At 42.1% G+C, this 27,479-nt stretch overlaps 2 protein-coding genes across 6 annotated transcripts in view; both read left to right on the top strand.

Annotated features, from left to right (window-relative positions):
* Positions 1-1,127: 1,127 nt before the first annotated feature.
* CPB2 (carboxypeptidase B2) lies at positions 1,128-20,801 on the top strand. Its single transcript, XM_048957573.1, has 11 exons — positions 1,128-1,243; positions 4,555-4,630; positions 9,446-9,570; positions 9,705-9,813; positions 10,364-10,465; positions 11,024-11,128; positions 13,300-13,416; positions 14,384-14,474; positions 15,260-15,462; positions 17,310-17,394; positions 17,519-20,801. Exons 1-11 carry the CDS (start codon positions 1,173-1,175, stop codon positions 17,701-17,703), a joined length of 1,269 nt encoding a protein of 422 aa, XP_048813530.1. The 5' UTR covers positions 1,128-1,172; the 3' UTR covers positions 17,704-20,801.
* A 369-nt stretch (positions 20,802-21,170) lies between these two features.
* Positions 21,171-27,479, top strand: part of ZC3H13 (zinc finger CCCH-type containing 13) — a 44,960-nt gene continuing 38,651 nt past the window's right edge. The window contains exons 1-2 of one of the 5 annotated variants that reach the window (XM_048957226.1): positions 21,171-21,381; positions 27,171-27,293. In XM_048957226.1, the coding sequence (XP_048813183.1) occupies positions 27,177-27,293 (117 nt within the window). In that variant the 5' untranslated portion in view covers positions 21,171-21,381; positions 27,171-27,176. Of the gene's footprint in view, positions 21,382-21,479; positions 27,294-27,479 lie in introns of those variants that run through there. The other 4 variants (XM_048957237.1, XM_048957248.1, XM_048957259.1 and 1 more) reach the window with 4 other exon arrangements.

Raw genomic sequence — 27,479 nt, 5'->3', positions numbered from 1 at the left:
CCCTGCCCTGCGATGAACATCCTATGGAACAAAACCAGTCAGCCGAAGAATCTTTTACATAAGACAGCGTGGATGAAACTGCTACAGATTTTGTTCTCTTTCTCCACACCTATAACTCATCTAGCCAGGGGCTAAAGACCATAATGCTTGAGACATAAATGAGCATCTCTCTTCTGCATAGGGCTGTCATGGGGGTGTTCTCTAATCAGTGCCATGCCTGCAACTGTGTGGAAAAAAAGGACTTTGACCATGTAACGAGCCTGCCATGTCCCAGTCAAGTTGGTTTACCATTTAAGCACAGAATGTATGTGGAGTTCATCCATTTTGGACATGTCAAACTCATGCAACTTTTTGGCATGTCCTGTCTGGACAAGTATGGATATAAATATGTGAGACAAATCTTGGAGCACACAAAATTGATGACATGAACTGCTACTCCTCTTTGAAAAGCTAACTCACTGTGACATGCAGAAAGCACAAGCCAGGCTGCATGTCAGGATGTCACAGCAAAGGGCATATGGAGCAACACAAGCAACTTGAAATCCTTGGATGGATCAGATTTTAACTAAGGAGGTAGAGATCAGTTGTGGGAGATGTAGGGGAAGGTGCTTCATCCAGAGCTATGGGGATGGCTCTCGATAGCAAGAAATTACCACTTCATTTCTCTCTAGAAAACACCAGCAAAAAAATCTTTCCTGTTTAGGATTTTATCATTTGGACTTCATAACATCATTGCCTCTTCTCTCACCAGCTTCATGCTCAGCTGTGAGATGCCGTAGGAGTACTGAATGCAAAGCATGCTGCTAGAGCTCAATAAATATGACAGGAACACAAAAACATCGTGCTTGGTGCTCTTCCTTATGTCTGTGGCTTGTAGCCACAATGAAATGAAGCCACAGTGAAATAAAACAAAGACTCAGATGACAAAGTGACTCATCAACACGAAAATGCCCAAAATGTACCTTATCCTTCCTGTGCAGGGTGACCTCAATATGAGCAGAGCTTGCCCAGGGAGTTCTGTCATATTGACTTAGCTACCAGGAGGTTGGGGTTGAGTGAGAGACAGCATTAAATTTTAACCACTCTTCAAATAACATTTTTGAAATCAATAATATGGGTCCAAAACCCTTGGCTTTCCAACGGAATTGGGTTTCATTGTAGATGCTGTGAAGATGATGATGTACTTGCTCTTTTTTACTCTATTTATCCGGATTCAAGAGAAGCATGCCTTCACACTTCCAAGGTAAATACCTGCTGTGGCTGCTGGGTTCTTAGTGTGTGATGAGTGGGACAGGGAAAATATTGAGGCACAGTAGTTCCAACTTGCATAAGAAAACATTTGGCAAACGCTGACATTTATTTATTGCTCATGTAATTGGATCTGTGGTTCAATTTAATATATAGATGGTGGAGGAAATGAAATTATTCCAAGTCTTCTTTGCATCCATAAATCCTATGTTTTTAATCATATTAAAACTATTCTTTCCAGTCTAAGTGCAAATCAATTCAGTTCATTCAGTGCTTTTGAATGCCAATAAAGGGCATTTGAAACTTAATGGGAAAAAATAATTTGTTTTGTTTGCCTTAAAACAAGGCCTTAAATGAATTACTTCTTGAGGTAGAAAGAGAAACCACTTCAGAAAGTGCTAACAATCTGTTTTCTTTCTAAAGCAGTTTTTATGACTGTTTCTCCAGTTATAAATCATTTTTGAATAACCATTTTGTACCTGTACAGTGTTTCAGAAGCAGCTTATTGGTTCCTATCGATAAACTTCCAAAATGCCCTGAAACCAAATAGTTTCTTAAGACATGAGAGCATATGTCAGAGATGAAGACAGCCAAAGTGCTTTTATTTTCTATACAGGCAGGTGGTTTAAAACCTGCAGTGTCTTAATAGGTAGAACCAAAAAGATAAGTGATGATTTTAAACAAGCTGAACAACCTATAGGAGTTGTGATTAAACACAGCATGCTCTCAGAACCTAAATGTTTACACAAATAAGAACTCATAGCCCTTCTGTGACTGTACCCCAAGTCAGTGTCTCTCTTGAGACTGTGCCTTAGAAACAGGACCATTTCTCTCTGTTTTGTGTTGCAGTAATATTTTGTTGTGGATTGCTATGGAGGTGGAGAGGTTAAGATAAGAGATGAATTAAATAAACTTCTAGGTGAATTCAGTGGAGCAACACTGCTCTGTGGTGCTTGGAGGCTCATTTATTAAATATGTAAATAAAACACTGAATTCTGACCCATACAGAAGAGTATGGTATTTCCCACTAGAAAGCATGAAGCCCTCTTGCCTCCAGTTATGAAAATGGCTAAACTAGCAATATTTTAAAGTTGATATATTTTATCTGACTTTTTACTTTTACTTGACCGCCAGTGCTGGAGGAATTAATGGTCAGGTATTAAAGTTTATGGTGTGATTATTGAATCTGGATCTCCAAGAAAAGTACAGAATCACAGAAACATCAAGGTTGGAAAAAAACATCAAGATCATCCAGTCCAACCGTCCACCTATCAGTGCAGTATCTCCCCACTAAACCATGTCCCTTAGTACCACATCTAAATGTTTATTGAACACCTCCAGGGATGGCGCCTCAACCCTGAGCAGCCCATTCCAGTGCCTGACCATTCTTTCAGAGACGAATTTTTTCCTAGCATCCAACCTGAATCTCCCTTGGAGCAACTTGTGGCCATTCCCTCTAGTCTTATTGCTAGTTATAAAGGAGAAGAGGCCCACCTCCACCTTGGCACAGTCTCCCTTCAGGTAGTTGTAAAGAGCAATGAGGTCTCCCCTGAGCATCCTCTTCTCCAGACCAAACAATCCCAATTCCCTCAGCCACTCCCCATAAGGCTTGTGCTCCAGATCCCTCCACTTCATTGCTTTTCTCTGGGTGCGCTCCAGAGCCTCAGTGTCTTTCTTATAGTGAGAGGCCCAAAACTGAACACAGTATTCAAGATGCAGCCTCACCAGTGCTGAGTACAGAGGCACAACAGAGGTGGTGTTTTGAAAATGCTGGGAGCTGTGAGCAGAGGCTGGCACAGTGGAGTCACTGGTACTAGAGCACATCAGTGAGAGGGAGGACAGGGAGAGTGGGAATTGTAACACAAAACCACATCCCTCTCCCTACCCTCAGAAAAGTCCCTCCCAGTCAGAAGAAACAAATTTGCTTTTAAGATAACCCTAAACACAAAGTTTGGTGTGCACTTGTTTAATGAAATAGTTGAAGTGCCACCTCTGCCTATCTCTGATTGCCTTTGGATGCTCTGTCAAATGATGGCTGAGGCAGAAAAAAGGCTGGCATATTGTTGGTTCTGCATGAGAAACAGCAGTGATTGTGTGGAGCCCAGCTAAAAGTAGAGAAGATGAATCACCTGGTTGCCAGATGCTGTCAGGTCTTGGCTTGAAATCAGTCACAACAATGAGTTGTGACAATCGTGTTACGCAGCTTGAAAGTGCTTGCTTTGAGAGCTCTGTCTGCTTTTTTTTTCTTCAGCTAGGGCTTGTGTGTACATAGGGCTTCCTTTATGCACTGCTACCAGTTTCATAGGACTGAAAGGATGAGAGTCATCCAGCCCAAAAAAATGAAAATAAGGGCCCAACGTTACCCTGAGTCTCCTCCTCCTGACCCTGTTCACCTGAATTATTTTGTTTTATTCACATCACAGTGCAATTTTGAACTACATGTCCTGCAGAGTGCTGAAGATCAGGGCTGGATTTATCATACAAATTGGCATTTTTCTTAAGGTAGCATTCAGATGACAGAGATCTCTTTAAAGAGATGAAGTACTTCTCCCCTCCCACTTGCAAAGTGTTTGCTTACATGTTGACTACTCTGGACTAGCAACGGGATGGAGAGCTCTTCTCTGGTTCTGGCCAACCTGTGCACAAATTTCTCTTCTGCCAGCAATGGTGGGGTCAGGAATGGGGTAGAAGGGAAGAGCTACCTGTCTCTACTGTGTGTCTGGATCATATGTGTGAAGTAGAAGGGGGAATGTAAATTCCTAAGCAAAGAGCAAGGAGGTCAGTGGTACAGAGCACCTGAGACCATGGGTAACAGGCACAGGGAGAGAACTTAAATTAGGAAAACTGAACTGGAGTAGGAATCATGATGGCACTGCCCTCTTCACATCTACAGAATGTCATGTTGGACTTTTACACCCCAGCAGGGTGTCTCTGCTAAACAATGGTGAAGACTGAAGAACTGAGGACAGAAAGATCATCTTCCCAGTTCAGGCTGGGAACTGGCTGCTGCACTCCAGTTTAGCAAGGGCTGTGAGCTCCAGTTCTGGTGCCAGCTTCCAGAAGCAATGCCAGAGTCTGCAGTAGGTGCTGGCTGCCAAAATCTTGCACTGGCCACTCAGCTCTTGCATATATACAACTGACTGGCAGAACTAGAGGCTGGAATGGGGCTCAGCACCTTCACTATTTAAGTTTCTTCGAGTTCATGGCATACAAGTCATGGAAGATGAGAAAGACCAAGTCTACTTCCCTAGCTTTGCTCTAGTTTCACGTGCTTGTACTTCACCTAAATACCTTTGTTTTCTTCAGAGATGAAGTTTTGTGGGCTTTTCCAAAAACAGACAAACAGGCAGAAGACCTTCAGAATTTACTGAACACCACCGAGGTGAGTGTTTCCCAGTGTCTGTCTGGTCTCTCTACCACAAAATGTACTGATTGCTTCATAATGTTATAGCAGTGTATTATATCAGCTCAGATTTCTGCAATTGATTTTGTGTACTAAGGCACTGCAAAACTGGTAAAGCAGCAACATAAAATAAGTAGAAAACATTTGCTCAGAGACCTCGGCACGTTAGTTCAATCTTGACCTATGTGACTTGCACAGCTTTGAAGATAAATCTACAATATAAAGAGGTAGTTTTCTTTAAGCAGCATCTTATTCACATTATAAGTCTGTTAAGCAATACATTTTTATTATTTCAATCTTTCACTGAGTAAGAGTATTCAATTAAAATGAGCTATCTCTTCCTTTTCAAAAGCATTTCCCCAATCACATCCTCATAGTTTAAAGCCAACAGCCAACACCTTACAACAAAAGGTGCAATGTTTCCCTCAGCCAACATAATTTTAGGATGTGTCTCAGATGATTGAAAGTTTTTGACACTGCCCATATCCCATCTTTTCCTGTTTTTCCTATTTCTTATCTATTCTATGTCCACCCCAGTGACTACCAATCCTCTGCTGTCCCTTCTAGCATCCTACCCTTCAGTTCACACAAACCTTTATACCACTTTGCTCTTTTCCACCTCTACAGGTCAACTCACATATTCATCCCCTTTGTTATAACAAAATAGATCTCCCCTCCTCCATCTTTTCCTCAATTCTGTCATTCTTCACTTTCTTCTGTACAAGAGCTTCAAGAAGCCAAGAGGAGAGAGGGAAAGGGAAAGATAAAAGGGAAAGGAAAAAGCTAAAGGAGAGGGAAAGGGAAAGGGAAAGGGAAAGGGAAACATAGTCACAAAACATGGTCCTCATGGAGGATTTCAGCCATCCTGATATCTTTAGGAGGGACAACACAACAGAGCATCAGCAGTCAAAGAGGTTCTTGAAATATGTTGACGATACTTTCCTCTTCCACATGGTGCAGGAACCCATGAGAAAAGGTGCTATGCTGGACTTCGTCCTCACCCAGCTGAAGGGCAGCCTTGGCTGCAGTGACCACAAAATGGAGTTAAAGATCCTTAGGGTGTCAAAGAGGGTGCTCAGCAAGCTTTCTACTCTGAACTTCAGGAGAGCAGACTCCAAACTCTTCCGGGAATTGCTTGGCAGGGTGACATGGGATAAAGCCCTGGAAGGAAGAGGGGGCCAAGAAAGTTGGTCCAGTATTCAAGGACTATCTCCTCCAAGATCAGAAGCAGTGCATCCCAAGAAAGAAGAAGGTGGGCAAGAATGCCAGGAGGCCTCTGTGGATCAACAAGGAGCTCCTGGACTTACCTTGTCACAAAAAGAAAACTGACAGGGAGTGGAGGCAGGAATGGGTTACCTGGAAGGACCACAAAGAAGTTGTCTAAGCAGCCAGGGATCAGGTTAGGAAAACCTAAACCCAAACAGTATTAAATTTAGACATGAACATGAAGGGGAACAAGCAGAAATTCTACAGGTTTATCAGTGATAAAAGGAAGGCCAGGGAAGATGCAGGCCCTCTCTGGAAGAAAATGAGAGACCTGGTTACAAAGGATATGGGGAAAGCTGAAGTACTCAATGACTTCTTTGCCAAAGTTTTCACCAGCAAGGGCTCTAGCCACACCACCCAACTTGCAGGAAACAAAGATAAGAACTGGGAGAAGAAAGATCTGCCTACTCTAAGTGAAGATCAAGTTCAACACCATCTAAAGAACCTGAAGGTGCAAAAGTCCATAGGACCCAATGAGATCCATCCACATGTTGTAAGGGAACTGGCAGATGAAGTTGCCAAGCTGCTATTCATCATATTTGAAAGGTCATGGAAGTCTGGTAAAACTCCCACTGACTAGAAAAGGGGAAACATAACCCTCAGTTTCAAGAATGGAAAAAAAGAAGATCCATGAAACTACAGGCCAGTCAGTTTCATTTCTATGCCTTGCAAGATCATGGAGCAGATCCTCCTGAAGGCCCTACTAAGGCACAAAGAAAATAAATATGAGATGATTGGTGGTAACCAACATGGCTTCACCAAGGGCAATCTATGCCTGATAAACTCGGTGGCCTATAATGATGGAGTTCCAGCATCAGTGGATAAAGGAAGAGCAACTGACATAATGTAGCTGGACTTGTGCAAAGCATTTGACACTGTCCCGCATGACATCCTAGTTGGCAAATTGGATAAAAATGGATTTGATGGACGGACAACTGACTGGATAAGGAATTGGCTGGATGGTCTCGGAGAGTTGTGGTCAACTGCTCATTCCCCAGTGGAGATTAGTGACAAGTGGCATTCCTCAGGGATTGGTATTGAGACCAGTGCTATTTAACATCTTTGTAGGTGATATGGACAGAGGGATCAAGTGCAAGTTTGCAGATGACACCAAGCTGAGTAGTTGACATGCTAGAGGAAAGGGATGCCATCCAGAGGGACCTGGACAGGCTTGAGAGGTGGGCCCATGCCAACCTCATGAACTTCAACAAGGCCAGTGCAAGGTTCTGCACCTGGATCAGGGCAATCCCAAGCACAAATAAAGATAGGCGGAGAATGGCTTGAGAGTAGCCTGGAGGAAAAGGATTTGGGAGTATCAATTGATTGAAAAGCTGGACGTGATCTGGCAATGTGTGCTTGCAGGTCAGAAGGCCAATACTAAGCATGACCAGCAGGGCAAGTGAGGTGACTGTCTCCCTCTACTCTGTTCTTGTGAGACCCCACTGTAGTACTGAGTCCGGTTCTGGGGCCCATTGAACTGTTGGAGTGGGTACAGAGGAGGGCCATGAAGATGATCAGAGGGGTGGAGCATCACTCCTACAGGCACAGGCTGATGGAGCTCATCACAGGCACAGGAGATGGGGCTCTTCACCCTGGTGAAGACTCTGAGGAGACCCTATAGCAGCCTTCCAGTACCTGATGGGGGCATACAGAAAAGCTGAGGAGGGACTTTTTATCAGGGCATGTAGTGACAGGACAAGGAGAAATGGCTTTAAACTGGAAGAGGGTAGATTTCGATTAGATATTAGGAAGAAATTCTTTACTGTGAGGATGGTGAGACACTGGAACAGGTTGCCCAGAGAGGTTGCGGAGGCATTCAAGGCCAGGATGGATGGAGCTTTGCCTGGTCTAGTGGGAGGTGTCCCTACAGCAGAGAGTTGGAACTACGTGATCTTAAACGTCCCTTCCAATCCAAGCCATTCTATGATCCTATGAAAAAGAAAGTGAGAATGAAAGGAAAAGGAAAAGAGAAAAAGAGAAAAGAGAAAAAGAAAATGTAGTAGGGAAATGGAGTGGGAGAAGGAAGATACAAACAGTACCTCCCAACAAATCAAAATGATTACAGTATGGGGAAAAAAAAAAAAAAAAAAAAAAGCAACTGAAAATGAAAATGATCATCTTACACAAAGAATCATACAGCTCACAGGCTGCATGTAGCTTTCATCAGATGACCCAGATGCAGGAACACTTGAACGGAGTCTTTGGTAGCTGCCCTGGGGGAAGTATTGACCTTTGCTGATGACGGTTAAAGAAACTAATTATTATATGCATTATGTAAACTTTCCCATAACCTTCATTCATTGCTCCTCTGTTACTTCAGCTATGTCAGTCTTAAGTTCCTTAGTTATCCTCATTCTCAGTTCAAAGAATTATCAGTAAGAAACTGAATCTGAACTGGTATACTTGAACATGAATGTCATGACAGTCCAGGCCACGGGGAAATTGGTGCTGGTGAGCTAAGCATCACTCTTGCTTCTTGGATGCTTTCTCCAAGCAATGCTGAGCTATATGATGCTGCCACTACCCTGCCAGTAATGTCTGAGATGGCTCTGGAGTTGGTGACATGCATATTTCATGCAGCAGTCATATACCTGGGGCACAACTGTTAAACAATTTATTGCTCCAAAATCTTGATTGAAAACATGGAAGAGTTTTCTATATGCATTTGCAGATAGGTTCTGCCTGAGAAATGAGTGAGGTAAACAGTTGACAGCTGACATAGGCCTGGAAACATAGTGCCCTAAGTGGAACATAATATTATTGGTGCAATTGAAAGGAATAAAACGAACCCTGCTGTCTAGTGACTCCGGGCTGCATCTCTTTAAAAACACGTCCAAGAATAATGGTGATCTTTTTCACACTGCAAATTCACACTGTAAATTCATGCATAACTTTCTGTTTGCTGTCACTCCTAGATCTTTTGCTATTACTTCTTCTAAAGTTTCATTCCCTTATTTAATATGTTGGCTTCTGATTTTATTATTGTATAAGATTTAATTTTGCCAAGAATCTCATTTTCTTATTTTCTTCCAGTTTCTAATCTCTGTATTGCTGCTTCATCTTGACTTATACTCAAACCGCTTCTGGCATTTATTTCCTCCCTGATCAAAGTAATCAGTGAACACAATAACTACAAAGACTGGTCTGATCTTCATTAATTCTCCAAATACCCTCAGGGAAAATAACTCTCAGCAGACTTGAAAATGTGCAACATAATAATGGGCTAAACATATCTATTATCCTAGAAATGCTATCTCAGTAAAGGTTATATTCCTGTCTTTGTTCTTGATTTACAAATTTATGTGCACAAGTCATTATAAAAATTCCTTAAATACACACATTTCATTTCCAGCAGTAACAGAATGCTATAACACAACACACATTAAACTGCTTTTTGTAAGCGGTCTCTTAAATTGAAAACATATGCTTCAATTATTTTCAAAATACTTACTAAATGTTAGTACTTTTTTCCTTCGTTTAAAAAAAAAAGAAAGAAAGAAAGATAAAATGTTCCTGGAAACTTTGCAGGTCATTCTCTGGCAACCTGTTGTGGTTGAAAACATCCAGAAGGACCAAGAAGTCCATTTCTATGTCAATGCATCCAGTACAAACAGAATAAAAGCTGGTTTAAGGCAACTGACCATCCCACACAAGTATGTAATTATTTCTTGCCAATAATGTTTCAATGCACTTGTTTAGAAACACTGTTGGGTTTTGTTGTTGTTGTTCTTGTTGTTTTTATCAGGAAGTTGTGCTTTTTCTTTGCTCTTTTTTTTTTTTTCCCCAGAGTTTTGATGGGAGATGTTCAAGGACTTATTGAAAAACAGACAGTCAATGACACAGTCAACCCACGCAGTTCTTCATCATATTATGAAAACTACCATTCCATGACAGAAGTAAGATACTGTCGTTGTGTAATCCCTGTAGATTCATTTAGGGGGTGCAATTTGTCTCATGGTTAAGACAGAAGACAGGGAAAGGAATCATCAACAGGTAAATAATGATCATTGCATTGCTCAGCCACTGAGAACTGTAATTATTGTGATGCCTACATAAAGAAGGAACAAAGCACCAGACAAAATCTATTATACATGCATTACCTCAAACACCACTCAAATGCAGCCTACTCAGAAGCAAAATGCAGCAGCAAAGTACCACATACTTAAACATTTGAAACATGAACTGAATAATATTTTAACCAAATAAAACTGAAGAGGAGTGTTAGGGCTATGCTTAGACTGTGCTGTGATCACATCTCACTGTTAGTTTCAGGAGTGGTCAGTTGGCAAGAGGTCAGTGGTCTGAACTGCTAGCTTTTCTTTCCAATCAGCTGAAGAGGCAGGATTTGGGGAGGAAGAATGAATTCAGGTCAAGTCAACTTTCAGGAATGAAGGAAAACAACATGGAAAAGATCCATTTACTGCTTGTTCCACCTCATCTTTGCAGATCTATAATTGGATGGAAGAAACTGTGAGACTCCATTCTGACCTACTTGAGAAAATTTATATTGGATCATCATATGAAAAACGACCACTTTACGTCTTGAAGGTACAGTTCTGTCCTACTGAGAAATCTTACCAGGTACTAATGTAAGAAAGTGATGGGTTTTGGCCATAACATTTTCTTAAACCTATACTTAAATGCACATTTCAACAATGTGTAAATGTTTGCCTTAGAAGTCTGCTAGGTTCTTCAGATAAGGTGCCATTATGCTAGACAAAGGCATTTGGACATGCGAGGTCACAAAGAAGGTACCATGTCTAGGCCATCATCCAAAGGCATGAAATATTGGCATAGTGGATTATCTTCCTATGTGACTACAAAACCAAAATGATCTATTGCCCTGCCTAGCTGATGATCTGATCTCCTGGCATGAGGGCCTGGTGCTGTTTTGTGTCTACATCAGAAGCTTGCTGTAGACAACCTGAATATGGCCCTCTGCCCATATGTGAACATACATGAGAGCAGTATCCTGGTCCAGGAGCAATTTAAGCACTACCTATAAGACAGAAGCTTCTTTTTCCATCTTGGTTACCCTTTTCACTTCTACTTCTATGTGCTTCATTATACAATAGAAACATTTTAATACAATTTCTCTTTTGTCAGCTTTCTAAAAGGCAGGAGAACCCCAAAAGTGCTATATGGATTGACTGTGGCATCCATGCTAGAGAATGGATTTCTCCTGCTTTCTGCCTGTGGTTCATAGGCCACGTGAGTAGACTTTATACCTGGTTACCATTTTCAGAGCAAAGAAAAAAAAGTTTATGCCAATCACCTTCTCTTTCTGTTTGCGCTTTAAGTTCTGTAACATCTTAATCCATTTACTTTCACAGCACCAATATCGATTTTATGCCTAAGATACACATGTATTAGTGAACGTGTTTGTATATGTATGTGGTTTAGCATTAAACGTGGAGGTTGTTGGCCCTGCATGTGGCAGGGGGTTGGAGATTCATGATCCTTGAGGTCCCTTCCAACCCTGGCCATTCTGTGATTCTGTGATGTGTATATCAGTAGATGGAGGTATGTATGCGTGAGGGAAAGACATACGGATCAAATGCAAAACAGTTCAGATAGATTCTAAGGTATGACTATTGAAATATGTGGACCAAATTCAACAGATTTTTACAGTTGTGGAATGGTCAGGGATGGAGTAGGCCTTTTCTATATGCACACAGGTTTTTTCTGGATTTGCTTCATTCAGAGAAAGAGGCCACACAAGCCACCTTCTTCTGAAGGAACACTGTTATTTCAGAATATGAACAACAACCCTTAGTCACATGCATAGCACCCATTCATGATGGGATGACACTACACTGTGGGCTTAGCAAGACCAGCCCTCACTTGCAGGGCCCAACCAACAGTCACATCTAATCTTTGGTATCTTTAATATCTACACTGCTCGGGACACTGAACAAATGTATGCCAAAAGACACCAGATCCATGGTTTGCACTTCGGATCTTAATTTTTGAATTTGAGGCATCTCAACTTGTGATGCTGAATTGATGGCCCATTTCTTTGTATGGTCTAAGAAAAAGTCTTCTAAACCCTTCTGTCCAAGACAAAGTTGCTCAGGTTGCTCACTTAATGTTCTGAAACATTATTTGTTGTTATTTTTTATAAAAGCAAGGTTCACAATCAATATAGATTAAATGAGATTGAGATTTCATCATCACCAGTAGTCAGAGTAACAGCAAAGATGAGTCCTTAAAAGACAAATTACGGTTTGTCCATGATGGAATTAAACCATGATAATGATAATAATAGGAAGAAATGTGCTTATTTCTGTCCTTAGTCACAACAGTAAAACCTCAATGGCAACAACATTTTAAAGGAGATTGCAGGAGTTAGGGATGGGCATAGCTGAATGTACCTTGTGACCCGCTCATAATCCCAGCCTTCAAGGTTCCCTTAGAGAGAAACATGTCTGCCCTTTCCACGCTGCTCCAAATAATTACCAGCTGTGCTGTCAGTTTGCCGGTCACACGTCCCTGCAGCATTATTCAGAATTAACAAGTTGGACATTTAGCTTTTCCATCCCCTTGATCTGATCAACATGTTTTAAATTCAAATTTTATTTCTACATCACTGCATGAAGTATCATTTTAAAACTTGACAGTAATACACATCTGCACACACATTATAATCAGTAGTTCTCTATTTGCAAATACTAGTTCTCTACTGCAAATAATAGACATTCTTTATAATGTTTCCATTCTTTATCATTTAATTTTGTTGTTAGACTGTAGAAAGACTGACATTTCTCATTTGAGTCACAGGAAGTCCATTGCCTGAGGAAAATAGGGAAGGCTTTAAAATGAAAGCATGTGCTTTAAGTAAGGTATAAAGAAATATAAATATATACATATGATAAAGATTTAATCTATTCCAATAGTTAAAAAAACCTCACTTATCCAGATTAAAATTCATGGCTGGGAGGTGGACAACCAACCAGGTTAAGGTATTACCAAAGCAAAGCAAAATAGGCTGGAAAGAAAAACTAGCAATGTAGCTTGCTCCCTGCACACAAGTGCGTCGAACTCATAATGAAGCCAGTGGAAATAATGTTATGTATAGCAGCCACTTGAAATGCTTTTTGTTATTTTTCTTCTTGCTTTATTTTTTTTTTTTTTGTTACCTTTGTGGTATTTTGAGAGGGAAGGAGTGTTCCTATTATTTATACAAGCAGCGAATGCTCAAACCTTCCTACTAATAGGCTTCAACTCTATCTCATCACCACCTGTAAATAATAAAAGACTACAGTGTAAATGACTGGTGTGATAATTGCTGTTATTTTACACAAGCCTTCAGGTGCCTTCCTAGGAAGGTAAAAAAGCCACCATTATGACTGCTTTTAATAAGATCTTTCTCTGTTTTATAGACAATCCATTTGCGCGAGAGAGATCAGGTCATGACAACACTTCTGGAGCACTTTGATTTCTACGTCATGCCCGTGATGAATGTGGATGGCTATGAGTACACCTGGAGCAAACCCTCTGTATGTAAAGATTTTCTGACATCTGCATCACACTGACACGCTGTTTATAGGAACTATCACCGTGTGTTTAGGGCACAATTTCCATCCTAGAATTACATGCCCCAAATTCTTCATCTGTGCTTGGAATTTCTGCATCTCTGCCCTATTTAAACCACAACAAATCTTGAAACTAAGTGACATGGGAATCATAGTACCTTTGCATCTTCCAAGCTGCTGGAAATGCATCTGGAAACAAACGAATTTTATCTTGGGATTTTAAAGCTTCCAGATGTCAGGCAATGCCTTTGCAAGGCTGCTAATCCAGCACAAGCTGAATAGCATGCTGCATCAGAGACCACAGCCAGTAATTCGCTCCTTTCTCATGTGCAATAATAGTTTGTTTCTTGGAGAGCTTTTTTGTTTCAGATACAAAAAGGTACAACAGAAATCTTCAGTCCAGTATTCTATTTATTGGTTAGAAACACTAAGTCATTGAGATTTGTCATTGTTTTTTTATTTTTTAGATTCCACACAAACAAATTTAAAAAAAAAAATGTTATGTCACTCTTTTGATCTTCAATATAATTTGCCATCTGTTTGGATAGCTCCACATACACATGTCAACAGATGCACACCAAATTTCCAAAATTACACATGCTGCTACCACTGTACAGAAAGATTGGACTTGGGCTTGTAAACTCATACCTGGCTAAACACTGTGACTTCTCCCCTTCTCCTACAGTCTCAATCCATTGAAATCAGGGCAGACGTGACTAATTCTCATCTTATGTGACACCACCTTTTATCATAAGGCCTTACTGGCAACCAGATTGTGGTTTTATAATCTTCCTCGGTCTCTCATCCCTTCATTGCCACGTGGCCGCTGTAGAGATACAGTGGGAAGTCATCACTCTTAGCTAAGTGAGATGCTGCCCCCATTTTTGCCAGCTGTTTTCCCTGAATGTGATTTATTTGTCTCTTAACACAGAATCGACTGTGGAGAAAGAGCCGCTCGTCGCACAGTAGCAGTGGCTGCATTGGTACTGACATGAACAGGAATTTTGATGCACGCTGGTGTGGTATGAGCTCATCTCCTTTCTGTTGTGCCTCAGTTTTAGTAATTTTGAAGAAGTTTTCACAAAAAGACAAACACACCTAAATAACATTTACAAACTGATGAACAGTTCCTTTCACAGAATCATAGAGTATAAGGATGGAAGAGACCACGAAAATCATCTAGTCCAGCCATCAACCCATCAATTTGGTAGTTTTCATATTACAACACAAGCAGTGCAGGCTATGGTGGGAAAGGAGGACAGAGGGAAGAGGTGGTTCTCACTATGTCACTCAAAGCTTATTTACTGAACCACCTGCATTATATAAAATGGGTCACCTCAGTCCTTCAGCAACCCTTGACTAACCAAGATTTCTTGGCTCTCAGCATTTGTCGTCAAAGCTATATCATTATACTTAACAACAAGGACTTGGTAGGTTTTTAATATTCTGCAAAACAGCTTATCTTAAAACGTTATTAAATGGCTGTTTACAAGGGTGGATAGTGATAGGACAAGGGGGAATGGTTTCAAACTGAGATAGGGGAGATTTAGGTTAGGTATTAGGAGGAAGTTTTTCACACAGAGGGTGGTGACGCACTGGAACAGGTTGCCCAAGGAGGCTGTGGATGCCCCATCCCTGGAGGCATTCGAGGCCAGGCTGGATGTGGCTCTGGGCAGCCTGGTCTGGTGGTTGGAGATCCTACACATAGCGGGGGGTTGAAACTGGATGAGCATTGTGGTCCTTTTCAACCCAGGCCATTCTATGAACTATGAACTTTTTATTTAGTCTGCACGCTCTTTTGTTACAGGTAAAGGAGCATCTCCCAATGAGTGCTATGAGACATACTGTGGACCCTATCCAGAATCCGAACCCGAAGTGAAAGCTGTGGCTCGCTTTATCAGAGATCACAAAGATATCATTAAAGCATACATAACAATGCACTCTTACTCCCAGATGGTACTGTTTCCATATTCTTACACAATGGATAAAAGCAAAGACCACGATGAGCTGGTAAATCCCCCTTCCTGAAGTTTCAGATTTATTTCAGAACTTCTCATCCTGTTTGGTTAGGACTGTCATGAGGAAATCACAATGTTATGAAGATTGAGAATTAGGAAATGAGCATTTTTCTGCCATTCTTAAGAACTTACAGGGTTTCTGGGCTGGTCTATCACTGAGCAAGCCAGCCAGCTACTTTTGAAGACTGGAAAAATTAAAATGCTTATTCCATATTGTTAGCACATCATCAATCTCTGGTACTTTGAAGCTGATGAAAAGAAAAAAAAAGAACAGAGTGACAGGTTCTGAACTCCTTGAAAGGACAGTTTTGTAAATTTGTGATTAAATTACATGGTTTGCATGTATGTAATCACATATGACTATGCTGTATGAAAGCACTTGGGCATGTAATTCTGAAAAATACACCTCACACTCCTATGCAATGAGGTGATCTGGTGAATACTCACTACTTTTATTAAAGGCTGTTTGCTAGAGTTATTTATTTAAAATGGTTTTAAAGGTAGGCCGGAGACCTTGTCCTGCATAGGCAGAATTTTAAATTCCTGAGCCACCAAACCACATGGTAAGGATTCTCCTAAAAGACAGCGAGAGCCAGCAAAAAAAAAAAAAGAGGAGCCAGCACTTTTCCTCATTGAGCAGAAAACTTCAGGTTTCCTGGATCTGGAAAGGATACCCAGGCTAAAATGAAATTAAACAGAATAATTAAGACATAGATATAGATAGACAGCTTAGAAATATTCTTTTATCTAAAGACATCAAGTCCCCTAGAGAAAAGAATTCCTCCTCTCACACTTCTTAGGTTTCTTGCAGTGGTCCAAGGCTCCAAGTGCTGAGGCAACATGCAATTTTATTTGAAACAAGGGCTCCTGTATAGCACTAAAAATGGACCAGAAATGGTGTAAAGGGGACCAGAAATCAGATTTTCAGGCTTTGGGATTTGTCATATGGCAAGAAAGCACATGCCTAAGGTACACATGTCATTTCATATATTCCACAAGCCCTTACACAGGGACAGAGAGTAAGAGGCTATAGAGATATAGGACTGACATTTGCACACACTGGTGGTGATCCAATTACTATTGTCATTTTTAACCATATGCATCACCTGTGACACTTAACATATATATAACTTTTTAACCTTCATGTTCCATGGATAAGAGGACTGTAAAAAGCATACAATAAATGCAATGGAAACTTCCCATTTTGACAAAGGCCCAGACAGTCCAACGTTGTGTTTCCATTGACTACTGCCAAGTGTATTCAGGAGGAAGGAAAAAAATCCAGCAATGTAAATACAGACTAAGAACAAACTATTCCCAAACAACACATATTCTTACTGTCTGTTAAGTTGCTGTCTTGTTACTGTTTAATTTACCGAAACAAACTGTTTCATACGCCTACATTAAAAAATGCATTGTGACTGTAAAGCAGAAAGAGATGCACTAATTCTGGGCATGTAGTCCTCTATGTGGCTTATGTGTAGGATGCACAACGCAGTCAGTTGTTGCTGTTCTTGTCAACACTAAATGAATCAAGTGACTTAAATACCACGGTGGAAAAGGAAAAATATGATACAAGTGGGAATAAATATTCTGGCAATTATTTGCTGCCAAAAGTGGGTGGCAAGGTCCCAGGTATGCTTTTATCTACAGTAGGAATGTAATTTGAGCATAGGCTTATGCTGAAAATTTTTACGACATTCTATGGATTATCTGGAGACTTTTATATGCATATTTAAGTAATATGAGATTCACAGCATGGTGTAAATAAATCCTAACTGAACACATATTATCTATTACCACAAGGCTAGAAAGCCAATAATGCTTTGTTGATTTCAGGAAAGTCTGGCAAAGAAAGCAGCGAATGCTATAAGGAGAACAACAAAGAAAATTTATAAACTCGGTCCTGGTGCACAAACAATTTGTAAGTATTATTTTTTATTACAACAATAAGCATGATAGCATATGCTCGTTAGCAACAGGAAACAGCTTCTGAACAGAAAGTTCTGTTTTCAGATAACTTATCTCCTTTTCCTTTCATTATACAGATTTAGCTCCTGGAGGTTCAGATGACTGGGCTTATGATCTTGGCATTAAATATTCTTTTACCATTGAGCTTCGGGACACAGGAACTTATGGATTTTTGCTTCCTTCTGCGCAAATTAGGCCAACTTGCATAGAAGCACTTTCTGCTGTCAAAGAGATTGCTCAGCATGTTCTTAAAAATTTGTAACACTAAATATAATTTATTCCAGCATGACTATATTTAGCTAGCTCAAATAATACTTACAAAAATTGCTGCTTCACTACATTTATTTTATATGTGTAAAGAAACAAAACGATAACTCACACTTCATTTTAGAACATCTCAAACTTTTCTAGCCATACTTAAGTACTTATGTTTACAACAGTAGATCAGTGCAGCTCCTATAAGGACAACAAAGCAGATAGCAACAAAAATCTCTGGTGCAAGTTTGTTACAATCCCAATACGAAAGGCATACAGAGTTTGTAATGTATCAACTATAATGTTATTTACTGGATCTAAAGGGAAAACAGTATAGATAGTCTTACATCCCTTTAGATTGTGGAAAGCCTGGGCGTAGTAGGGATCTCTGATCTACACAAAGAATGCAGGGCAGACCTCATCTATGGAAGATGAGGGGATTGAGTGGGAACAATAGGAACCCTCAGTGGGATCAACTGCACACTCAGCAAGCCTGATGACACCGAGCTGCGTGGTGTGGTCAACACACCCAAAGGATGGATTGCCATCCAGAGAAATCTAGACAGGATAGAGCAGTGGGCTCAGGTGAACCTCATGAGGTTCAACAAAGCCAAGTGCAAGGGCTTGTAACTGGGTCATGGCAACCTCCACTGTGAGTACAAGCTGGGGGATGTTAGGACCTAAGGATACTGGGGGATGGAAAACTGGACATAACCAGCAATGTATCCTTGCAGCTCAGAAAGCCAAACACATCAAAAAAAGTGTGGTCAGCAGGGCAAGGGAGGTGATCTTGCCCCTCTGCTCTGTGCTGGTGAGGCCTCACCTGGAGTATTGCGTCCAGATGTGGAGTCCTCAGTACAGGAGATGTCAGAGTGCATCCAGAGGAGGGCCATAAAAGTTGAACATCTTTTATCTGAGAGAGCTGGGGCTGTTCGGCATGGAGAAGGCTCCAAAGAGAAGACTCCTCCTCCATCTGGACTGTCACAAGTCCATGGGACAGGATGGGCTCCATCCTAGGTTGCTGAGTGAGCTGGTAGGGGTGATTGCTAAGCCGCTCTCGGCCATCTACCTGCGCTCCTGTTTATCTGGAGAGGTCCCAGAGGACTGGAGGCTCACTGATGTGACTCCCATCTACAAGAAGGTCCATCAGGAGGATCTGGGAAACTGCAGGCCTGTCAGCCTGACCTCAGTACCAGGGAAAGTTATGGAGCAAATCATCTTGGGTGAGATCACACGGCACGTGTGTGGCATCCAGGGGATCAGGCCAGCCAGCATGGGTTCATGAAAGGCAGGTCCAACCTCATCTCCTTCTATGACTGGGTGACTAGTCTGGTAGACGAGGGAAGGACTGTTGATGTAGTCTACTTAGACTTCAGCAGAGCTTTTGACACAGTTTCTCACAGTGTTCTCCTGGGGAAACTGGCTGCCCGTGGTCTGGACAGGCATACCTTTCTTTGGGTAAGGAACAGGGTAGAGGGTCGTGCCCAACAGGTAGTGGTGAATGGAGTTAAGTCCAGCTGGTGACCCGTTACAAGTGGTATACCCCAGGGGTCGGTACTGGGGTCCATCTTGTTTAATATCTTCATTGATGATCTAGATGAAAGGATTGAGTGCATTCTCAGTAAGTTTGCAGATGACACCAAGGTGGGAGGTGGTGTTGTTCTGCCTGAGGGTAGGGAGACCCTACAGAAGGATCTAGATAAGCTGGATCGCTGGGCTGAGGTGAATGGGATGAGGTTCAACAATGCCAAGTGTCGGGTCCTGCACTTTGGGCACAACAACCCCATGCAGCGCTACAGGCTTGGGGATGAGTGGCTGGATGACTGTAAAGAGGAAAGGGACCTGGGGGTGTTGTTGTTGCTCAGCTGAACATGAGCCAGCAGTGTGCCCAAGTGGCCAAGAGGGCCAACGGCATCCTGGCCTGCATTAGAAATAGTATGGCCAGCAGGAGCAGGGAGGTGACATCTCCCTGTACTCAGCTCCGGTGAAGCCGCACCTCAAGTACTGTGTTCAGTTTTGGGCCCCTCACTGCAAGAAAGACAATGAGGCCCTGGAGTGGGTTCAAAGAAGGGCAACAAAGCAGATGAGGGGTTTGGAGCACAGGCCTTATGAGGAGTGGCTGAGGGAGCTGGGGTTGTTCAGTTTGGAGAAGAGGAGGCTCAGGGGAGACCTCATTGCACTCTACAAATGCCTGAAGGGAGTTTGTGCCAAGGAGGGGTATGGCCTCTTCTCTCAGGCAACAAACAGGACCTGGGGAAATGGCTGCAGTTGTATCAGAGGAAGTTTAGATTAGACATAAGGGAGAACTTTTTTCTCTCAATGAGTGGTCAGCCACTGGAATGGCTGCCCAGGGAGGTGGTGGAGGCGCCATCCCTGGCAGTGTTCAAGAGACCTCTGGATGAGGAGCTACGAGATTTGGTTTAGTTTGTGGTAGCAATGGTAATGAGAAGACGGTTGGACTAGATGATCTTACAGGTTGTTTCCAACCTTGTGATTCTACGATTCTGTGATTCTATTCCAGGGAGACCTGAAAGCGGCCTTTCAGTATCTAAAGAGAGGCTGTAAGAAAGAAGGGGACAGAGCCTTTAGCAGGGTTTGTTTTGACAGGACAAGAGGAAATGGTTTCAAACTAAAAGAGGCGAGATTTAGACCGGATATAAGAAAAAGCTTTTTACAATCAGGGTGGTGAGGCACAGGGTGCCCAAGGAGGCAGTGGATGTCCTCATCTCTGGAAACACCCAAGGTCAGGCTGGAGGGGCTGCAAGCACCTGACTGAGCTGCAGGCATCACTGTTCACTGCAGGGGAGTTGAACCAGATGGCCTTTAAGTGTCCCTTCCACAGTTCTGACAGTTCTATGACTCTACAAGATTCCTCCATTTTGGCCATTTGAGCTATTACTGGATTTTCTTACAAGAAAACAACTCTATTCATCACATGGTCTAGTATTAAATGTGGAGGCTGGTGGCCCTGCATGGGGCAGGGGGGTTGGAGATTCATGATCCTTTAGGTCCCTTCCAATCCTGGCCATTCTGTGATTTACTATCAAACAGAAAGGACATTCACACGGGACCTTCTCACCTTTAGATAAAGGCAAGGTGATGATGGTCTCACTGCTGATACTGAGTGGAGCTGCCCACGGGCTGCTCTGCTACCATTAGCTGGCCATGATTATTTATCCTGCAGCCAAGCATTCTTGCAGTCCAAGACACAGCAAAAAGCCACGCTAGATATACAGCACAGCAGAAAGCCTGCTCAAGTTGACTTGGATGAGACAGCTGGGCTGCACCACAGAGCGACTCCGGTTGTAAAAGACCGTACAGACCACCTGCTTCGAGCTCAGAGCTCTGCAAACATCGAACCCCTCCCCGCCTCATCATGGCGGCGCCGCCACTTCCGCTATCTCTCCCGCCCCCTCCGACGCCACCACCGCCGCCGGGCGGCGCAGGGGCCGCCGGGAGGGCAGCGCAGCCGGGCGCAGCGCGGCCCCGTGGCGCGGGGCAGGGCGGGAGCGGTAGCGGCGGCGCCGTGGGGCTGCGGGAGCGGCGGCGCTCCCCGCCTTCCTCTCCGCGTCGCTCCGCGCTCAGGCCCGGGAGGACGGACTCCCCCCTCACCCCCTCCCACCCTCTCCGCCCCGGGCGGCGGCGGAGGAGGCGGCGGGGAGCGGCGCGGCAGCGGAAGGAGCAGGTGAGTGCGGCGCAGCGGCCGGGGCGCGGGAGGACCGGGAGGGAGAGAGAGGGGAGAGAAAGGAAAAAGGGAGGGGGAAGGGAGGAGGCGAGGGAGCCGCTCGGCAGGCGGCCCGCCGGGGCCTTCCGCGTTCTCGTCTGCGGGCTGTTTGTGTGGCTCCTTTTGTCCTTGCCGTCAGTGGGCCCCTTCTCCCGCTCTAACCGTGAGGGAGTTTCCGCTTTGTCAGGTTGCCGGTTGCCTGGAGTCTACGCACTAACCGCCCTCCCCTCCTCCCCCCTTCAGCATAGGGCGCCCTATGGGGCGGTCTGCTCCCCCTCCCCCTTCGCTTCGCCTCTGCACTGCATCCCCGCCCCAGAACCCCCACTTCCTCCATCCTCTCTGCCAGTAGTAGATCGGGAGGGAGGCACGGCCTCGCTGTGGGGTTCACTGTGTTGCTGCCTGTCCGCTGCTCAGCTGGTTAGCTGAGGTGAGGCAGTGTGCCACGTGTTAACGTGGCTGTCAGCTTGCAGGTAGTGGGCATCCAGCACGCTTGGTATCATACCACAGAGTCATAGAACGGCTTAGCTTGGAAGGAATCTCACAGATCACCTAGAAGGCTGAGCAAGCTTAGGTCTGTCCTCACCAGTCTGTGTGGACTGCCTCTTGATCTGCTGGAACATCTTCTGGTAGGAGGAGTAGGTGAGGTATGGAGTACTGCATATCTTCTGTTAGCTTCCTCAGGCCTTGTTATTCATTTATCTGTTCAGATGTAGAAAGCTAATTGTGTTTTTATGTCGGTGAGAAGGCAGTTGTCTGTCATCCCTAATGGGGAAACATCCTATGTTAAATTAGTGATAGCTTCAGATGGGTTAACACCGTGTGGCTGTAGAAATAAACTTGGAATAATTTCTATCAGACAGGCTTCTTAGTTAAAATTGAAAGCTGCTAGGCTGACATCGCATAGATGTCCCATCCCAACAAGTATAGGAATCTTGAAAATTGGTTAACTACACATTTTACTGTTTTTAGCAGTATTCTTAGGTAATGAAAGTATGGAAATTATTCAGGTGTCACTATTTGATTAGCACTGTGCTGTGGAAATGTGAATGTTGTGATTAGAAGCTAAAGCCTTTCAGCTCAAACCTCTTCATTTGGAAAAATGGAGAGGAGCCCTGGCACCTTCCTCTTTTTAAGCTTCTATTAAGTCTTGGTTGTCAATCATTTAATTTATCCTGGAGTATTGCAATCAGTTTGTGTCTTAAGTTATATTAGATTTTAATTTCTAAAATTTGATTGTTACTTTGAATAGGTGTTATTTACTGCTTCACAGGTAGGGTGTTGATGATATTTAGGCTGTGCGTGGTATGCATGTATGCATGTGTGGATGTTGCCATACTTGATACCAATGGCTTGGACTTTAAAGGAGACTTCATCTCCTTAGAGTTGTTGTGAACTTTGTGCTGTGTTATTTCTCAGTTACTACTTTACTTGTAGAAGCAGGATTGATGTTTGCAGAGGATTGGATTAGGGTTTTCTAACAGGAAAAAAGCACATTTCAGATGTTTTTCACTTGTTATGGCTTTGTGTAACATCATACTTCTATTGAAGAGAAGTATTAAGCAAAAGTATTAAGACTTCCAAAGGTAGGAGTGCTGATAGTAAGCAGAATGTTGCTGAATATTGTGTCAATCATATAACACTTCAGTGATTTCAGTTACTTACTTATTGCCCTATAGATATACTCAAATCCAGCTACATTTAGGTGTAGAATGTTACTTTATAAATGTATATTTCACTCCAAATTACATTTCAGATAGTGAGAAACAATCTGTTACTGACGTCCTGGAGGAGTTACTCCTTTCAAGAATAACATTGGTGTATCTATAAAAGAACAAGTTGTTATAGTGGTGGAACAAGTTGTTATACTGAATGTACAATGAAACAGTCCAGCAAATACTGTTCCCATATGGACAGGTAATGATTTGTGGTTATACAGTTAAAACCTTAGGTATAGAATTAAGGAGATCAACTTTATCCTCCTAAATCAGCATCTTAGTGTTTTTGTTATGGAAGTTAATATATTTGTTAATGGTAAGACACTATTGCAGAATTTGCAGATGCTTCACAAACCCTAAGAAGGTTTAACCGTGCAATAGAGAGTTAGATATATTTCTGTTTAGAAACTTAAATCGTTGTCATAATTATTTGAAATAATACAGGGAATAGTACAGGAAATCTGGATGCTTAAGGCTTGGCCCACACCGATGCAGTGTTGTGTGAACCCCTGGGCAGTTCAGGCTGCAGAGTTGGATGGAAGGGGAAATGATGGGTCAGCAGTGGTCATCAGTGAGGGGTGGGCAGCAGGGCTGTGATGGTAAAGCGGCGTGAGATGGATGTGAAGGAGTGAGCAAGCTGTGGGAATTCTTACTGGATGTTTAATCTCAGTTATCCATTAATTTGCCATTAGAAGAATCTGGAAACGTTTTACTTAAGCTTTCTGTTCCTTTCCCCTCATATTACTTGTCTGTGAGCAAGGGGAACGCTTCTATGCTTGTCAGTAAAGCTGCCATTTTGCATCTAGAATGTCAAGTACATCATTGTTTTAGTGATTTTTTTGCTTATCTGCCTTGCTTGGTCTTGGGGGGAATGAGAACAGGAGTGATTGTATACTCAGATACATCCTCCCACACGTGATGTGCATCTTTCAGTGTGTGGATATTGTTCAGTTTGTCTCTGAATTACATGCCTGGACTCTAACCCTGCCTTCCTGTGTCACAGCTCTGTTCTCTGACAAGGGAATTCTCACCGTGCAGTTCTGGCTGCAGGAGTGTGGTAGATAATGTGTGATAGGTTATCTGTGTATACAGAAAGCAATGTGCTGTGCAGTCCCAGCATGCTGTTTTCATTTGCTTAAAATTATTTCTTATGAAGTAGCTCTTCTGTTTGGAAATCATATAGTTCTAATAGGAAACCAATGGGTGTGGGGCAGAGCGTAAGGGTAGAATTGACAGGATGCTGCCTGTATTTTATTTTCACGTTCCGAGTGTTTATTTGATTGAAAATCAGTTGGTTGTTGTATTTTTCTTTTCCCAAACCTTAAAAGATTCAGGGTTGGATGATGTTTTCTTAATTCCCTCATAGGTATTGGCCTAAGTTTGGTGAAGTTTGTAGTTGAAATGAAATTATCCATCTGGTTACAGTGATATACTCCCCTCCTTCCTTCTATTCTTTTAGACCTAGACCTCATCATTTTCTATAGAGTTGAATTCCAAGAAGGCATTAATTGCTGGGTAAAGGGTAACATGGTGATGTTTGTTAATTTTGGGTTTTCTTTGCTTTTTCTTTTTTTTAAGTGTATTTTGCCTCTGATTTATTTGGGGAAAAAAAGGATATTCAAGTTAGGAGGCAAAATGATTGCAATTATGTTGTATTTGTATCCTGCTCTCATGTTGCTGTGCTGTACTTACGTATTAGGTGCACTCATTTTATCTGTCCTTCATGTGTTGAACCCCCTGCCATTGCTGGTGCCGTTCTTCTAACCCTTTTTGTTTCAGATATGGCTCTTTTTACTGTGACCATTTAAACAGAGTTCAATATTTGGAATCTGATTGTCTTAATAAAAAATGCTTTTGCATACATCAGTATATTTTTGTATCCTATATTCAAGAATAGCTGCATGGAACTTTACAAATTCAGTGGGTTTTTGTTTGTTTGTTTGTTTTTTTGTTGTTTTTTCTTTGCTAAAATACAGAATGGAACAGTCCTGAAACAGGATGGTGCTCAGCTAGCCTAGGGGTGATGTTTGCTTTCTAACTTCAATGATTTATCCTGTCAGACTTTGTAACTACTGCTGCACATTGAGCTGTCCACAATGACTCCTAATTATTTTTTCTCAGAAGACTGGACTAATTTGAACTCATCAAGTATTTAGATAAAATCATTTCTTCTTGTGTGCATTACATTGTATTTAATTGCATTTCATCTGTTGTTGTATTACTCAATTTTCTAACTCTATTAGATCTTTCTGGAAATCTCTCTCCTCCACAGTTTTTACTAACCCAAATAATTTCCTACTACTGGCGAATTCTCCAGTTTCACTGTCTGCTTCCATCCTCTAGAGCACTAATTAATATTAGCCACTGTTTTTAATGTCTGATATATACACCACATGGTTATCTTTTGCTCTCTGAGTGCTTGGTTATCTGAACCTTGCTTGGGAGATGGCCTTCAGATCACCAATGGCTTGGAGGAGGAGTCAGTAGAGCTGAGCTGGGGAGTGGCTCAAGTGCAAGTACACATCATTAGCTTCCTTCTGTTGTGTATAAGGGAGCTGAAGCAGTCGCTAAAAGCTTATTTCCTTCATAGAAAGTGCACCGATGTCAGACCGATAAGTGAGGTCTCATCACTGAATTACAGTGGGATTCAGATCGTGTATTTCCACCGTGGTACAAGGAAAATAAGAACAGGTATTATCAGAGTGCCAGTTGTAAAATTTAGGCTGCAGTGGTGTTACATTTTGTATGCGTACATATGTTATCATCAATTCCTTCTGCTGTAGAATGGAAGCTTACAGTCTGAATGCTATGGGAGCATATGCTGATTGGACTGGTGATGTTTTGTACTAATCCAACCTGCTGGGGGCTAGATTAGGTATCTATTCTTCTGGTTGTGTGAATGAGCTTTCTGTCACTTGTGGCTCGTGTTTGGGTGTTGAAATTAGCTACTTGTGTGCACGTTGAACAGAATAACCCAAGGATAAGAGCAGAAAGGTAGGAGATTAGTGCTTGGCTAATCATTCTATACTGACTACTGAGCTCCAGAATGGAAGTTGCTGTAAAGTAGTTGGGTTTTTGAGTGGTATTTAAATTGTTCTGCAGCTGGCAGGCTTTCTCAACTTGGTTGTTTTTTGTGTGTTGTTGGGTGTTTGGGTTTTTTCTTGGTGCAGATTGGTAGCCCTTAAAGAATGGACAGTAGTTGTTAGAGCCCATTTTGCCCTTTTTGTACAGTCCATCTCAAGTGCCCAATATCATGCTTTATTTTTATACTGTTTTGTTTTCTGTATTCAGTAACTCCTTTCTTTATCAGGTAAGATAAGTTGTGAGTTATTATTTGTCAAACTTGCATTCTGTTTTCTTCGAAACCTGTTTTTAATGAAAAGTAGTTACTACTTTATAAACTTAAGAATTTTATTGCAGCATGGTTTGTTTGTTTTTTTTTCCAATACTCAGCCAGTCCCAAATAGTTGTACAGTACAAACCAGTAATAAATGCAGAGTGTGGATGCTCTCAGGATGGTTTCCAGTAGGTTCTCATATGTAACAATGAAAAAACAAGAGGAAAAAGAAGAAATGGAACTCTCATTTTTAGATGCATTTCTGAAAATGGGAGTTTTTAGTGGGCAGAATCTGTTTCTGGGAGACTGGTGAAGTAACGTCAAAAGATTTTTTCACTTGAAGTCACTTGAGCTGTTGCACAAAGGTACATGACAAGAATCTGTGCAGTGTATTGTTTGCTACTGAAATGAATAACGCTGTATGATCTTTCCTGGAGGGAAGCTGAAGAATCCAAAGCAGTTCATAAAATAAAGTAAAAATTTGTCATTACCGCTGTTCTATTGACTAGTTTGAAACAGAAGCATTCCTTGTAATTAAAGACATTTCACTCATTTATGACTTTTTTTTTTAAATTTCTTCATCACCTCTGCAGCAACTCTTGCAACGTGTATCATACTATTTTGTTTATGTGAGTTCAGTGTCAATAGGCCCAGACTGAAGGATTTTACAGTTTTGCTTTCTTTTTTGGTTGAAGTAGTACAAAATGTCAAAAATTAGAAGGAAGGTCACAGTGGAAAATACCAAGACCATATCCGATAGCACATCCAGAAGACCCAGTGTGTTTGAAAGGCTTGGACCCAGCACTGGAAGTACTGCAGAGGTGAGTTGTGAAAACATTCTTCTTTTCTTCCCCGCCCCGGCATCTTCTTTTCCAGGATTTAGATGGTGGGAAAGAGTAGCTCACAAGTGCCAAATGCTCAGCTGTCACAGATGTTAGTAAAGGTGAAAAGAATTCCTTAACGCATGGGTGTCCAAAATTCTAGTACTAGAACTTTCACATTACCTG

The sequence above is a fragment of the Lagopus muta genome, chromosome 1, assembly GCF_023343835.1.
Source record: "Lagopus muta isolate bLagMut1 chromosome 1, bLagMut1 primary, whole genome shotgun sequence".
Lineage (NCBI taxonomy): Eukaryota > Metazoa > Chordata > Aves > Galliformes > Phasianidae > Lagopus > Lagopus muta.
This window is presented reverse-complemented; position numbering and strand designations above follow the sequence as displayed.

Excerpts from the sequence above, each read along its gene's own strand:
- CPB2 (XM_048957573.1), top strand. The coding sequence starts at position 1,173 with ATGATGATGTACTTGCTCTTTTTTACTCTATTTATCCGGATTCAAGAG. Across the intron at positions 10,466-11,023 it reads GACCACTTTACGTCTTGAAG|CTTTCTAAAAGGCAGGAGAA; the intron begins GTACAGTTCTGT and ends CTCTTTTGTCAG. Across the intron at positions 13,417-14,383 it reads ACACCTGGAGCAAACCCTCT|AATCGACTGTGGAGAAAGAG; the intron begins GTATGTAAAGAT and ends CTCTTAACACAG.